This window comes from Perna viridis, chromosome 6, assembly GCF_037379345.1.
Source record: "Perna viridis isolate PV_CMFRI_1.1 ecotype Kerala chromosome 6, ASM3737934v1, whole genome shotgun sequence".
Taxonomy (NCBI): Eukaryota; Metazoa; Mollusca; class Bivalvia; order Mytilida; family Mytilidae; genus Perna; species Perna viridis.
The window spans coordinates 30,871,682-30,888,777 of record NC_142450.1 but is presented as its reverse complement, the minus strand read 5'-3'; the positions used below and the strand labels follow the sequence as shown (position 1 = coordinate 30,888,777).

The window sequence follows — 17,096 nt, the reverse complement described above, 5'->3', positions numbered from 1 at the left end:
TCATCCCGGAAAAATGCTAAACTTTAATTTATATTGCAAATAGCCGAGTTGTTGATACATATGGTAAACATTATGATATTCATTTCATTTATAACAATTAACAGTCCATCGACCAATGTCCTCGAGTATGCTATCCGGTAACAGCACGAGTCTTGGGTTTTTGGTATGATATATGCAAACACATATATCCTTTTATATGTGTACTTCTTCATGAAATAGGTACAGATATTTAAGATAAGAACATTTTATCATACCAGTGCAACGTCATGCCAGTAGGATGTACATGTAGTAAGATTGACAACTGATAATGAATATTCGTGTCATTCGTTAGTTAGGCAGTGATAATTATACGTTAAGGTAAATATGAACAGTCTGAAAGAAACTTTAAATATGTTTAAAGACAATGTAAATGAAACGAAAAGGAGTTAGTTGTACAAATTACACAATAAGTACAAAAAAACACCAAAACATCTCCAGCCTTTTTCAACTATTTTCAACAACTATCCTCATATAGCATGTTCGTTTCAACCCCGAAATAAAATCATTTGTCATGTTTTTATTTACGTAAATAACTTACGTAAGCAAAACGGTAGATCTTTCATCAAATCATAATGTACCAATATTGTCATTATCCGGTTTTAACAATTTAATAGATATCAAAATGTACCATGTGAGAGTCTTGTTCTTGGTTTTCGTTTTGGTCACCAATGGCAAAGGCTGGTTGAATAGTTATGATGGTTTGCTTGATTTTACTTGCCCTAAAAATCAAGCCGTATCAGGAATACGTAGTCAGCATGACAATGGAGCAGAGGACAGGGTATTTGACATCAATTGCAGAGCAACTATAGGTGCAGCGGACCATTGTCAATGGAGTGGTGAGTAACTATGTTAGATTTCTGTTGACTTCAGATGAAGCAAGATTATTTTTCTTAATTGTTTCAGCGATAAAAGAAGAAAAGTAACATGATTTTTTGATTGCAACACCTACACATTTTGAAACGTCTACTTGATTATAAAATGTCTTTAAGTTTTATGGAAGCATGCATACTTGTCACTGAGGCACTGTACTTATGAAAGTATAGACTTAAATTTTGATGGACAGGCCGACACGCATAATAGTCTACGAAGAATTTCAACAGAAAAAAAATATGAAAAAACAGACACTTGTTGTTCTTAATTCGCGGTAAGCTGTCACTTTAAGAACGCAGTTGTCACCTAATGTACACCTACGGTTGTCACTGGTGGGTATTTCAAGAAAGAGAAGAGGACGCTTACCCAACCGATGATTTTGGTCCATGCTCCTATTTTGTAGTTGAGAAATTTACTTTGTTTTATTTTTATTTGTTATGTGTCTCGTCATTTTACGGACACAATTGTCTTGTTTGTGACAAATAATACTTTTCTCTTTAGAAAAATATAAAATACTTACTAGTCGACTAGAATAAGAATTCGTAATGTTGAGTTGAACAAATTGGCGCTACACATTAATTTGGCAGGTTACGTCAATGGCTATGACGAATTTTTTGCGTATCAGTGTCCAAATCATGGATTTATACATGGTATGAGAAGTGAACATGATAATGGAGCAGAGGATAGAAGATGGAACTTTTACTGTTGTGAGCATACTGGTTAGTCATTGCTTTGAATGCAAAAATATGAATCATATAAAAAAAATTGCCAATACTGGTTTGCTCCACGCGTGTTTCAATGAGTTAACCTATCAACTGCACCGTAGGAGTTTCATGTATAGGAACACAAATAATGTTTAAAAGATGTACTCAAAACCATACATATTAAAATAGAATGCAAATCAGGCACCAACAATTTCTACTCTGAGCAACGTGAATACAGCTCCAATGTTCCATTGTAATGCTTAATCTGTTTTATTAGATATTGTATGCACATTTGTAGGTAAGGAAATTTTATGTTTGCTTTTTAATTGCCTGTGTTGGTTTATTTTCTCGTATTGATTTTATTTTGTTTTTTTATGCATGATTATATTGCACTGTTGTAAAACATTGACATTGATTATGCTTTAGGACTTGTGTTAGATGAATGCTATAATACTCCACATACAAAATGGGATGCGTATTTCGCAGTTGATGTCCCTGATAGTGAAGCTATGCGAGGAGTAATAAGCGTACACGATAATGGTCCTGAGTAAGTTGTTTTAAAGTTGATTTTGTTAAATATTTTTTTTTTAAATCTGCATCATAGTTATGAGGTTAATTTGGGCAAAACAAAGTTTCATGCATCTTTTACATGCGTCACAAAAAAAAAGAAAACTTTGAAAAGAAATCCATACAAGACAATGCCTTATTGTACTGTACTAAAATGTTTTCTTATGTTTTCTAGTACCAGAGTTACTGGTTGATCAAAGTTGTAATATGTATAGCTTTACTCGCTTTAACTCATCGAAAATTAATAGTAATCCCAGCAATAACAATTCATTACCAAAAGGACTAGGAATTTAGAACTCATAAAATAAGATGTCATAGGCAAAATATAAAAATTCTATGTTAGAAAGAAATCCTATAACAACAGTAAACACAGAATATTAGATATTTGTTTTTTTTTATTCTGGCTTTATCACGGGTATCTCAGGTATATTTTGTTTATATGTAGTGTATAGATGTGCCAACGTCATTCAGCTCCACTGTGGCGTTACGATTTTTCACGCATGCCTGCTTTTAAACTGACCTGTTATTTTTTTGTATCAGTATCAGGGTTTGACAAGCATTTTATCGATCTGTGTACATCAAAGGTAAATGTCACAAATTACCGATAAATAAATTTGTTTTTAGGGACAGAGAATATGTGTTTGAATTGTGTAAACTGCGAGAAAGATCATTTGATGGTGGCTCTGCAGTAGTTGGCTAACTGTAAATATATTTATTGACATTATTGTCGTTCTACTCCTGACTAATAAAACATTATTATATGTTCATTAATTAGGTATAAATGAAAAAAAAACGAAATTTACAATCAAAATAACTTAAATTGAATGAAAAACACGAACACCTATTAAATTGCATTTGAAGGTGGTGTTACTGCCACTAGTACTACATTTTTTAACTTATTCACAGGATTGAATTTACGATTTCAGACAAGTGGCTTTTAAGCGATAGATAATGTTATACAAACAAATTGCTGATAAAGCATGATCAGTGTTATGAACACCAAATAATGACACAGTAGTACGATATACAAGCGTCGTTTAAATATATATAGCTCAATTATTGGGTAAACTTTCAACTTTTACCATGATACCTGACTAACTTATTCGGAATGCCCTTTCTCAATGTCCCATTTCCCATTCATGTTTAACATCGTCACATCACATACATTTGTACATCAGATACACATGTTACGAAATTAGTTTATTATTTGTTTAATACAATATTTTACTTTAAAATGAAAATAAATTGAAATATTTATTTTGTAATATTAAGTATTTGATACGTCTAAAAAGTATCGATTTTCCATCTCCTGTGTCCGGTGCCCCATACCCCAAACATTCCCTATAGCCCTATACCCAATAAAATGAGAAGTTAACCCCATTTACGCACTGTTACGTCAGTATCGGACAATGACATGGAACATTTCCCTCTTGTCGCTTACATTACATAATATTGAATCTGTTGACTCCAATTTACCATATAATGCCGCAAACAATAGACGCAAACCCTTCATTAGCAGGATTAACGTAGCTTGATACTGTTTTCACAACAAATACCGTGTCTTGGGTATTCCTCTTTACATGATGCATGGCTGGTTTATTCATTTTGATAATTCTGATCAGGTTATATAATACTGAAATTGCATCATACCAGCAATAAGTGTTGTTTGATACAAGTATTACACAAGGAGTTCCCCTTTGTTACAAAAATAGACCAAAAATGTATTTAACTGTTTCTTTCCTTCTGGAATTTAAAAACATTGTCCCTGATTGATTCTATTAGGATCTTGTATATGTTTTACATAATTATATATTATCATAGAACTGGTTGAATATTTGTTATTATAAACAATCTTAATAATCCCAAGTTTAAAAGAAAATCAGAAAAATTCTTCTCCAACAGCTCAAGCCTCGTGAATTCGGCAAATGCAGAAATGTATTGACCTTAGAAAAACATACTGACCTTTGACCTTTTCCCTTTGTAAATATAGTTATCTTAAGTCTACGAATTTCGTCACTGACCTCAGAAATAACTTCAATATTTGATAGGAGTTTTATGTTATTAAGGTAAAAAAGAATTTTTTTTATATTTTCAATATTAAAGTTGATAGCAAAAGACACGTTAAACAAAGACAAGACAATATGATATGAGTTAAAATCCTTTAAAAACCTGTATTATCTTATTATGCATTGCAAATAACTCATTACTAACAGTTTTGTGTGTTTGTACTAATACTTTACCACTTTTTATAAAACATTATCGTAACCTTTAATTTTACTATAACAAATCAAAATTGATATACAATAAGCATTTATGATATGTAATTTCTCAACTGATGGATTCATAAATTTCATTTTATGATATGAGGTATGTTATTTATCATCACAGCTTTTGGTTTACAAATTTCGTATGATTTATTGTATGTTGTCATTTATTCTTTTAAGAAAATATTGTAGACTGTGTTTGTCCTTTCATATGTCTTTGAACTGTTTTATTGGAAGACATTTCCGTATTTGTTTCGAACTTATGTCACTTGGAAGGTATATGCAAGGTATACACTAAAATCCAAAAATAACACTACAGTAAAATCTATGTCATGTAACATCGTGTTTGAACCTTTAAAAGCTGAGTAAGTACTTGAGACAAATAAACCGTTTATATCTATTCCAATAACAATAAAAGCACACAGCTAAACAATACAAAAACCTTTGCTTCAAGATCTAGAATAAGTACAATCACTTTTCTAAAAGAAATGGAAGAGTAATCGAGGGAACCTAATGTTATAGCGGTAATCAAACGAATTTGATCCAGGGACAAAGACCAGACATGGAAAATGATATACACAACAAAGAACATAAAGTAAGGAAAAGGACAATGCATCAAACAGACAACAACTCTGCTGTGTAAACAACAAAAACATTTGCATTGTCCTAAAAGCTAAACGGAATCTAATGAATCATTATTAGAAAGAATACAATCTTTAAAAAGGTAAATTACCTGAATAGTATCCAGAATGACACCTGTATATGTACCTCTTACAATTTAAAATGTTTAATGCATATTGGAATGAAAACCGCGAGCAAAAATCAGAATTATTACCTCTTTAGCTTTTATATATGGATTAGCTAAGAGAAATGGTTGTGACGGAAATCAAGAAAAGGTCTTATTACTAGAAAATAATACATTTCGAATGCTTAGAAAGAATTAAGTACATATGTAACATATAAAACAGTGTTTTGTGCCTTATGGCCAAATGCCATTTATACATTGAAAAACTTAGTAAATATATCATCATGCTTGGTTTATAGTTGAAAAGTACGTAGTTCACGAAATCGTGCTTTGTAAAACTGTTCTTGAATTTGACAAAATCACTAAAGAGTTGGATTAAAAAAAAACAAAAACAAACGATAATTCCCAAAACAGTTGCGATTTATACCGAAAGTAATAAGTTTTACTTTATGATTGGGTTGGTTAATTTATTAAAGTTGATAGCATACTAAAGAAGAAACGTTCTTGTATGTACTCCTATATGTTATTATTTAAGCGTTATTTTCCGACCAGTCCAATTTAAGTCTGGAGATGGCATGTCGGATATTGCCAGTAGTGATTTTTATCATTGAGAATAAATTTCTATTGAAATAATTTTTATTTGCTTTATTATGCATTTGCTGCACGTAGAATATATGCGCCTGTCCCAAGTCAGGAAGCACTAGTGGTTGTTAATCTAGAGATGTTTTGTATATATGTGATGCCAAATTCTTTGAACAGATATATTGTTGTTCCAGAGGCTAGTCGAAGGCTAACTCCTATGTGAAAAATTCTTACAGTTTATTAATGACCAATAAACTGTCTGGCTTTTTCACAGTTTGGAAGAGTTGTTTTCTTCATGTCACATTCCCCGTTTACACGTTCTCTGTCTATTTTCATATATGTTGGATACCAAACATTTTCATATTAGATTAATATGGAAATCGCTCTTTCTTTTTAAAAAAAGTTCATATTTATTGTGCTAACTAATGCGTTCTGCTCATGTTTCACATGGAGAAGGTCATATCTATTGTTGATTAAAAAAATAATAATAATAAAAGCGTTTGATCCTGTTTTCTAAAGTTTTATTGGTAAAATTTACGCAAATTAAATGAAATGTATTGAGCACTGCAGTCTGACAGAAAAAATATCCATGTTTAAGTAAACATTTGTAAAGATTAACATCGAAATGGTGAGAAAAGAAGCGCTGTTTGTATCATTATAATATCAATAGATCTTCTTTCGTTAAACTTATTACATTTTGCTTAATGAGAAAACGAACACATTTTACAGTGTATTAACCATTACGGTATAACACTGTGCGGCGATAAGTCCTTGCGATATATCGTTATATCATATTTTTTAGATTAAAATATTACTTTTTTGTATATGCATTATAAGTGTTTGTTTCAACTCTAAATCGTCTACCCTATATTCCATACCCTATATCACACATCTAGACCTATATCGCACGCCTTTGGTTAAAATATATGATATAATGAACATGACATGTTAAAATCTGTATCACATACTGTATCAACCCTCGACTTATATCACCCCGCGGGCCGTTGTTTCTGGAGTGATATAGGAGTATCGGGTTGATACATTATGTGATACAGATTTTGACATGTAATATTCAGTAATTATGTTTAAACGTTCAAACATTAGCGTATATTCATCCCGTCAATTGAATGATAGCTAAATTGCGTCAAGAAACAATACTACAAAAATTCCCTATAAAATCCTCGAATACCAGTGTAACATATGGATGATTAAAACACCATTTCCTTTAACGATTGAACAATAAGTATCATTAAGTACCATTCTGTGTAGGAATCAGGCGATTGGTGGCACATCATAGTTCTCAACTTGGTCTATTTTACCTCAGATATATTCAATACATCTAGAAAACAACTGAAAAGCTATTTAAGTTCATCCTGAAGCATCGGTGTATAAAGGGAAAGAGTGCGGGAAAATTTTCTCGCCATTTTTCCATAGGGCATTTCAACTCAATATCTTAAAAATGCAAATTTTGCAAACACTTTGATGGTTACTTCTGGAGGTTATCAGGTATAAACACTTTGATAGTGCAATAAAATCTCCGCGTTTTTTCCTTCATACCTTATACACATTTTGCCTGATTCTTAGATGGAGAAATACTTACGTTTTATATATAACTTTTTTTATTTTGTTGGTAAAGAATGATAATTGTCTATACCTTAAAACCAGTTACTGATCAAAACAAAATTCCGCGTTTTGTGCACTTGAAAAATTCAAAAGTTCATATTGATTACCAATATTCAAAATTCATTTCTTTGATTCTAAAAAAACGTTGCACAGAATTTTAAAAGGAAAACCGATATTTTTTTCTATAGTTTCGTTGTTTCGTCTTTTCAATGCTAGGCTGTAAGAATTTAGTTTTAAATTTCAAAAGTAGTTATGCATTATTCCAGTCTATCGAAAAGATTGCATAATGCTTTCTGAAGGAAGATTTGTGTCTTTTAAATACCATGTATACAGAGTCGTAAACTTGTCCAATTATATTGTAAAAAGGGGTTACTGTAACCAAATTATTAACGTACATCATGTCGACATGGGGAAGATACAAGATATTTGTAATTACATAAAATACATCAGAAGGAATAGGTAAAACTCTTGTATATCTGTAACACGAACGATGTTAGTCTAACGCAATAATCAGACCTACTTTGTTCAATAATTCACCATGATGAACAATTCAATGTGACAGAAATGAAACAGCAGGGGTAGGAACGATTTGATTTTCTCTGTCAATCAATTACTACAGTAATCACCATTTATGAATCGTCAGGAGCAGTGCTTTAAATATCATGTGGGACGTATTAAAGGACAATTTCTGGTCAGCACTCATTAACGATCATCGATAAATATTTCGCGTAAGGATAAATATCGGCATAACTTTGAAACAAATTGACTATGAAACAATCACCGGCGTAACAACAGCAGTTATTCAACGACATTTGTACGATACTTTTTCATCAAAATCGAATTTATTATCATTTTACTATTGTCCAGACCAAGCCAATGGATGCAGCTTCTCGCCTTAATACAATCTAACTTCAAGACTGATGAACATAAAAGGAAACCTTATCGAGAATAAACTGCATGACAATTAATTAATTTCAGCTAATTTTGATGGCGGCTTTTTTTAATGTTTGACTATTATGAACACTTCAAACGTTTCCGATGTAAATATCACAAAGACAAACATTTCAGTGGATATTATATTATACTTAGGTGAAAAGCATGTGAACACAGTACAATTAATAGTCCTAAACGTGGTGTATATAACTATATTTCTATCTGGAATAGTTGGAAATACATGTACATGTATTGTAATAGCTAGGAACAGACACATGCACACTGCCACAAACTACTATTTAATAAGTTTGGCAATAGGTGATTTACTGACACTTTTGATAGGTAAGTATACATGATAATCATCACCATAGGGTACAATTTGTAATTCTTTGTCAGAAAATGTCTACTTGAATTAGATTATCCCTTTGTTTTGTTATAAAGGTCGTCTCCGTTCCTTGATTTCACGTTACGGCTGTGTACTTAGATTTTCATTATCTATTTTTGTAATGTTAGGTATCGTTTGCTTAAATAGTAAAGGGTCATACAATATTAATTTAATAGTACTCACATGCACGGTTATATCATAAAGTGCTTCATTTGAAAATAAAACAGCTTCGGTGGTACAACCGTAACATTATCCCAATCAGAAACTTATCACAAAAGCTCCTCATTTGATTAGAGTGCTGAAATTACATAGTTTTATCTAATCAAGATAGTCAGAGTGAATTAACACGCTTAAGGCTAAATAGGCTTGAGTACTAAGTGAGAGTTCTTTAATTTTTTCACGGGATTGCCATCAAAATTTGTTAAATATTCTGTATAAATGACTCAAAACTAATTCATTTAAGTTCAAATGAGGCACGAATGTGCCGCAGTGGTCCGGTATTGTTAATTTTGAGTTTCGGTAAGTTCCCACTGCTTGAAAATTAACAAACTCAAACACTGTAATTGCATAACATAATTTTCGATAATTTCATTCGTTTAAATATTTTATCATGCTAAAACATTCTGTACGATACAACTTCAGTTCACTGAAGACTATTAATTACACTCGAACCTCGTTAAGTCGAAGTCGAAGGGACCATGCAATAATGTTCGAGTTATCCGAGATCGCGGATTAACCGGATTATCTAGTATTTTGGTCAATGATTGTTTCTGCATTTATATCGTTTGTTGTGCTTGTAATTGTACATGTACTTCACCGTACACGGTACTTCGTAATGTCTTTCGTTTCATATAGGAAGATATTTTTTTGTATGTTGTATATCATGTTTGAAACACAGAACGGCACCGAGTGTTTTAGTGAAATTTCCCTTTTTTACATCAAAAACCGTCACAGATCATAACATGCTGCTTTGTTCGACTCACAATCAGGAAATTAAACCATGTGCTCTACATTATTAAATTTCAAATTCACTAGCGAAACGAATGTAGTCGTTGAAATACAATTACTATCTTCTGTTTGATGCTTCATTAAATTAGATACCATTACAATTCATCTGTATTTAAAAAAAAAAAACTATATCAAAATATCCGATATCACTGTCAGTGTGAATTCCGACGTGTAGTTAATAAAATTCGTTTCTTTTCACTACATGCGCGATTCAAAATTTATTAAATACATAATTAAATTCATAAAATGTGTCAGCAAAATAATTTTGAAAGCCACGCTAATTGTTTTTAAAACACACTTTGATCATGGTTTGTATTTAAGCGATCCGACTATTTAGTTGACTTCGAGACATAAGGGTTAATTAACTTCGAAGTCCTATGGAGGGGACTGATTGATTTCCTTGAGTTATCCGAGGTTTCGATTTATCCGAGTTCGAGTCATCCGAGGTAAAAACTGTATTGGAGTATGAGGAGTTTTGCTAGGAATTTGTAATTAGTTTGAGTTATCCGAGATTTCGACTAATCCGAGTTCGACACTTCGAGGTATACTATATTAGAATCATGGCATTTTTTCGTTTTCAATACAATTTAGGGGGATCTGATAAAGATTGAGTATGTTAAAACTCTTTCAATAAATTCAAGAGACTAGAAAATATAATTTCTAAAAAACTAAATCAGTTATGATGGTTGCAAAGTTAGTCTGCACAAAACTTAATTAATTATTTATCCATATGTATTTGCACTGTTTCAATTCTCAAGTATAATACAATATTGGGCGTTAAATCTTCTGAATGTCGGGGACAATTTACATAATATTAATAATCACGGATATTACTTCAGGAAGTCGGAGAAAGTTGTTCCCGTTCCATTAATTCTTTTATTCATTTGTATGTATAAAAGCATCACTGTAATGGGCGGTAATAAGTGTTATCTTCACCTTATTATCTTCTGTTCTTAAAAGAACACATGCATCATATATCACAACGTAATAAAACACAATAAAACATTAGGCGTTATATTTCCTGTAAGAATCAGAAGGGTGAATCATGAGAGAGAGAAAAACAAACAAGTCTTTTCACGAAATCTTATTCAAAATGTTATCTGAAATGCAGAATCGACACTCATTTCTTTTTAAGTGTCAGTAATTCGATGTATAAATTACATAAAATGCATAGCAAATTCATCAACAAAGGGAGATAACTCACATATCCCAGAGAAAAGGACTGTCAATACGTCTTCAATTTTGCCTGATTCTAATGTATACCAACACTTAATCATCCATCGTTCAGGAATTTACTAAGCAATTGGTTGTTTACTACGATGAATATACATTAATCTTCAAAATAATGTATTTTGACACTAAGACGTTTGCAACATATTGAAGAAGGGCTTGATTGACATGATTTGCTACAAATATGCAGTTTTAGATCATTTTCTGGCATGCAATTCTCTCTATAGAAAGTAAAGTCTGATAAGCTTCCGATGGAAAAATTGACAAATAATAGTCGAGTGAACAAACCACTTCCTACATTAAGCTTTTGAAACTTGGTAAACTGTTCATCTTCAACGGCATAAGTTTGGAAAATTGTAACTTCCGAAAGAAATTAAAATAAAGTAGCTGTACTAGGCAGGATATTGACATACTTTATTTTGTTTCAACAACATCAAAATTAATAAATCAACATGACAATTTGTGTAGTGCCATGTCAATTATTGTTAATGATGTATATATTGATACATTCCACATTTTATTGCATTTAGAAAAGATCCAGATCAAATCGCGTTTTCATAAAGCTTTCATAAAACCTACGGTGTGTGGAGATGGAGATTTACCGTAGTTACTCATAAAACCTACGGTGTGTGGAGATGGAGATTTACGATTCCGTAGTTATTTATAAAACCTACGGTGTGTGGAGATGGAGATTTACCGTAGTTACTCATAAAACCTACGGTGTGTGGAGATGGAGATTTACCGTAGTTACTCATAAAACCTACGGTGTGTGGAGATGGAGATTTACGATTCCGTAGTTATTCATAAAGCCTACGGTGTGTGGAGATGGAGATTTACCGTAGTTACTCATAAAACCTACGGTGTGTGGAGATGGAGATCTACCGTAGTTACTCATAAAACCTACGGTGCGTGGAGATGGAGATTTTCCGTAGTTACTCATAAAACCTACGGTGTGTGGAGATGGAGATTTACGATTCCGTAGTTACTCATAAAAAAACTCCAAAATTAGGACTTAAAATATGAATTGGTCCGATTGAGTAAAAACAACTAATGCAAGTTTCTTATTTTTAACAACACTGATCGAATTTTCAGCGTTAATGTTAATGGAACGCTGTGGTATGAAATTGATAGAATTAAGCCCAAATGGAAAGAAATTTTCTAAATGAACATATTTGTGTGTATCAACAATATCGTTTTTTTTTTTTTTTTTACAGTGTTTTTTTTTTTAAATGGTTTGATGAAGTTGGGTAAAGAAACTAACCGATAATTAACTGCCAATAATTTCTCTAGCAAACATTTCAAACGGTAAAGAAACTGTGTTTGTATATGTGCGTACTTGAAAAAACAATATTATTCAATGCGCATGTACATATTTTTTGGTAAACCACCCTTCTCAAAAGAAGTTCAAGTGTTTCTCTTTTTCCCTTTTCTTTTTTCAAAATAAAATTCAAATATAAAAATAAAATTGTTACAGGGAACATTTTCAAAGGTGTTTTTCACAACTAAGATAGTTTTACTTAGCTCCGTCTTTTTAAAAGCAAACTTTCTAAATGAGCATACGGTAGATTAAATATTACATTACAATCCAGAATTTTACATATTCTAAGTGGGAAGCAATATCATCGTAATTGCCATCGTATTTTTAAGAAGTCTGAGAAAATATTGTCATTGTATCTCGTTTTACAGTAACTTATCTCCAATGAACAACTTTACAAGGCTTCCTAGTGCCTAGTTTTGTAAGACCTGAAATGGTCTTGTACAATTTTAGAGCTTGCATTGACCAATTTACTTAAACTTGTTTCTAAGCGAAACCTATTTAGACTGAAACAATAATATTTGACAAGCCGTAAAATGATACTATAATGTATCGAGTTTACAACCAAAAATATACAACAAAAAGATTTTCAATTGCTTTCAATATAGTAAAAACATCTTGATACGCAAACTATTAAAACGGAAGTTGGCTCAAGATAAACCTATTATAGCTTAGACTTTGAAAACATCATTTCATATTCCACATAGAACATAGTGGAAAATACCTTAACGTGTTCTATTCTACCATTTGAAAGAGATTATTTGTTTATCGATGTGATATTACATTCATTTATTATAATACAACCGTACAGTTGTTTGAATCTGAACCACTTAAGCTATTACATGATGAACAATTTGACAAATAGGCCCTGTCGGCTTATTTGATATGGTGCGTTTCTACAACAGACACGTGTAACTTTATAATGATTAATTTATGTTTGGCAGACAATATAAAGAAGCGTCTTAGAGTAAATAGAATTGATGTGTTATATTTTTCGAACAAATTTATCTACCATTAAAAACGCTTTACCTCATAACCTTCAACATGTCTTTATATATTGTCGAAAGCGCTAGCCATAAAATATACATATTTGTTGAATGCAGTGAATACTTTTCCATAAATATAACGGTTAAATGCAACCAATTTCCGTTTAACACTCGGAAAAAACAATGAACTGTACATAGCTGCATGAAGTGTCAATCTGATATCTCTTTTTTTTTTTCAATAAAACTTTAGCAGACTTAAAATAACTACAAAGTATATGCTTCTTAATAGGAGACTATCATCATACACTGAAGATGCAACAAAAGAAATTCATTAAGTTGACACATATGTTGTATGTACTTATACAAGCTACTTCCTAGTGATGAATAGGGACTATTACACGATCTACCTCTTCAATCAATTTACAAAATTGTAATGGTGAATATATCTCGTTTTTTTTTTTTTCGAATTTCCTTTTATTGACTAACTAATTAACAACACGTTAGTTAGTTACGCTAACACGCTGTTATTTATTTCCATATGTGCAGTAATGTTAACTTAATATTTTGTATAAAGAAAGGGAGTCTCCAAAATATACATTGTATAAAATGGTCTAACATCGCTCTTCATTTTTTATTCTCTAATATTGGTTCCATCTGAGAAGAAAAACATGCATTATCAAACTTTGCAAAGCTTTCGTCATAAATAAGTATGTAGTATGTTGTGGTTATTTTATCAGCCCGAGGTACAATGTAATTTTTTTAGGGGGTGAGTGTTTTTACTTGATGAAAATAATATTAACTTATATCAATAATGTTACTTTTAATAAGTACATGTATTTCATAAACCTTAACAGAGAAACAGAGATTTAAATATAGAATGTACAATTCACTTTATTAACCTTGCATCAAAGCACACTTACATGTATCTAGTGTGTTCATTTAAATATATACATGTACCTTTCTCTGATAATTTTTGAAAGCGGTAAAAAAGTAATATATAAATGAGTGAATGAATTATATACACAGTTTAACTTTTCAAAAGGTCAGTAAATTAATTACGAATTTAAGGAGGTAGAACCTAGGGCAAGGGACTTTGAAGTCAGTGATATGTTTGTATTATATTCAATTTCACCGAAGCCTTTCATGCTTTCCTTGGAAACAGAATGAAATCAGTCCAAGTTACTTTGGTGCTTACATGAGAGTGATGTTAAAAGCTGAATACAAAGTTGTGTCCCTTATCATAGATCTTCCTTTTTAACTGAATTATGGAATTGGGTGGAACAACGTTTTGCAAAGTAAACCATTATTTCTATATATTTGACAGGGGGTAACTTTTTATTGTTATGAATAATCCGATAATGCGGTATATGGAAGAATAATGGTTATTTCGAACTCGAAAGTGTTTAAAAATATATGTACGTTAATCTACATGATATATACTGTATCGTATATATAAATTTATACTGTTACAAACAATTTTGATAACAGACGAATACAGAAGTAAAGGTAACCATTTAAACATATTGTTAAAGGTAAATTTTGAATTATGCATGGTGCAAATGGAAAATCAACATCATTCAATATTGTGTAAATGGGAAATCAACATCATTCCAAAACTTGTCATCTTTTTTTTATACATCAGCTATACATCGATGTTATTTTATTTTGTAGCTTGTTAATCATTTCATTGTTATAAATCATTTTAAAACAGTTTTTTTTCTTCTGTATTTAATGTTTTTGTAAAGCTAAGATATAATTGACCCTGCTGGGTTTGATTTTCAGTTCACGAGGCTAACGGAAGAAATGTATAGACAATAAAAATTATTTTAACAATAGAAACCTACACATAAATACGAAATTGGCAAGCGTCCATTTAGCTGAAAGAAAATGGTAGCACAATCACGAATCGATATTACCATGTTCCCCGTCACGCAACTACTTGACGTATGACAGTTAGAATGACGCATACTATAGGCGCAAGGTGTGCAGCCTAGGTTTCGTGTAGACTGTTGGGTTGATAACGACAGAAATATATTTGCCACTTGCATTAGGTAGTATTTATCTTCATAAAAACTGTATCCTGTATATTAAGTTTTTTACTAGCTCGCTTAGGTCCCGTGTGAAAAAAAAATGAAAAAAAAAACTTTCTTAAACAATCTACGACATTTAAGAATTCCCCTGCTCCCCCACCCAGTTTCAATATCGTCAAAATGAAGTTACAAGGTCGTAAAAGACGAAGTTTCTGTCAAAATATCTCTTGACTGTGATCAGTAGTTGCAGAGGAAAATGTAACAAAATATTTGCAAAAGAAATCGTGACGCATAAAATTAAGAAGGAAAATTTAGAGACGTCAAATGCAAGAACGTGACTAAAACGCAAAAAGTAGACAAAATGATCACTAAATACCCCCAACTTTGCGGAGAAATAATTATAAATAATAACTTTTTGGTTGCTCCTTCTGAGGAATTGTCCGGATATCGGCGCATAGTAACCACAGTTTTCAGTCAGCGTTTAACCCGTTCTTTACATTTCATCTCAAGTAATTTGCTACATGTAAAACTTCACACAGAGACAGACCTTGAAATACATATCATGCATATACATTTTTATGTAATACAACTGCCAGCATAACTTAATTTTAGTAGCATCAATACATCATAACAAACAAACGCTGGGAGAAACACTTAACACATATAAAGAACAAAGTTGAGAACTATTTCCTGAAAACTGACATGCTATGACATTTATGAAAATTTCAGACATTGTTTGATTTGTAGTAATTTTATTCGGAAACTGTTCGCAAAATTCACAGTTTGCAAATGAAAAACATACTTTTAAACGTATTGTGATAACGTTAATGATTATTGTCCAAGTCTTAAATTTTGCATAAATTGTGGTTTAAAATATCGCGTCTTGTCGACTTTGAATATGTTACACTATACGCCTTAACTGTAACAAGAAAGGACTAACCACAGTTGACGAACATTCTGTAAAAGTATGATGAAATCATATAGTCGAATATAAGAATGAATCAAAAATGTCCTTCTAACTTAGTAAACAGAATTTTCATTTCATGTTTCTGTTGAAGTGAGCATGAATAAAGTAAAAAAAAATAAAGTGTGCACGTGTTGATACAGTTATTGTTTCTCGTAGAGCCAGCTGCATCACAACTCAATGTCATGAAATAAACTTAATCATATAAATCAGTCAATTATTGAAATTGCGTCATTTCCCTATTTTTTTTTCTGAAATATTGAAAAGTAGTTCCGACTAAAGTGCATCTAAAAACTACAAAAGTGAAAATACAACATAATACATGTATCAATCAAATTGTAAAAGTAATGAAGGGAACGACGATTTTACCAGAAATCAAAAGAACGTAATCCAAGAACAAAGACCAGACATGGAAAACAGACACACACAACAAAGAACATGGAAAAACCAACATAATACGTACAAAGCAACAAAAGTAAATGAGAAACTTGAACTCAACTAAAAACTGGGAGCATGGACCAGGTGTACCAGTAGGATAAGGGTCCTCTGTTTTTCTAGAAACCCACTGAACCGCTCATAAAAAAGTCAAGTTAGGGTAGACGAAAGTGGAAAGGAAAACTATGACTCATTAAACATACATGCTCTCATGGTTTTAGATACATCCAAAGGATCAACGAGTCCATGATGACGCCCATAAAACTTCCAGTAGTGATGTCTTCAATCTAGTAGCAAACAGTAATTAGTCTTACATACTGTGTTTAAAAGGAATGATAATCTATTTGATAAAATGTGCTCTTATAAAATTAATCGCGTTTTAATATTACAAAACATTATACTATGCACCCGCTACT

General features: G+C 31.6%; 2 protein-coding genes across 2 annotated transcripts in view; both read left to right on the top strand.

Annotated features, from left to right (window-relative positions):
• The first annotated feature begins 262 nt into the window (after positions 1 to 262).
• Positions 263 to 2,951, top strand: LOC148614531 (dermatopontin-like). The gene is made up of 5 exons (XM_088588679.1): positions 263 to 357; positions 654 to 875; positions 1,497 to 1,628; positions 2,040 to 2,160; positions 2,805 to 2,951. Exons 2-5 carry the CDS (start codon positions 662 to 664, stop codon positions 2,878 to 2,880), a joined length of 543 nt encoding a protein of 180 aa, XP_088444805.1. The 5' UTR covers positions 263 to 357; positions 654 to 661; the 3' UTR covers positions 2,881 to 2,951.
• Positions 2,952 to 7,802: 4,851 nt separating this feature from the next.
• The window catches only part of LOC148614530 (pyrokinin-1 receptor-like), a 33,889-nt gene continuing 24,595 nt past the window's right edge, over positions 7,803 to 17,096 (top strand). The window contains exon 1 of the mRNA XM_088588678.1: positions 7,803 to 8,669. Coding sequence (XP_088444804.1) covers positions 8,411 to 8,669 — 259 coding nt within the window. The 5' untranslated portion in view covers positions 7,803 to 8,410. The remainder of the gene's footprint in view (positions 8,670 to 17,096) is intronic.

Bases quoted from the DNA above. Each gene is read 5' to 3' on its own strand.
- LOC148614531 (XM_088588679.1), top strand. From the start codon at position 662: ATGTACCATGTGAGAGTCTTGTTCTTGGTTTTCGTTTTGGTCACCAAT. The intron at 1,629-2,039 runs GTTAGTCATTGC...ATTATGCTTTAG, and splicing joins TTACTGTTGTGAGCATACTG to GACTTGTGTTAGATGAATGC. The intron at 2,161-2,804 runs GTAAGTTGTTTT...ATTTGTTTTTAG, and splicing joins GTACACGATAATGGTCCTGA to GGACAGAGAATATGTGTTTG.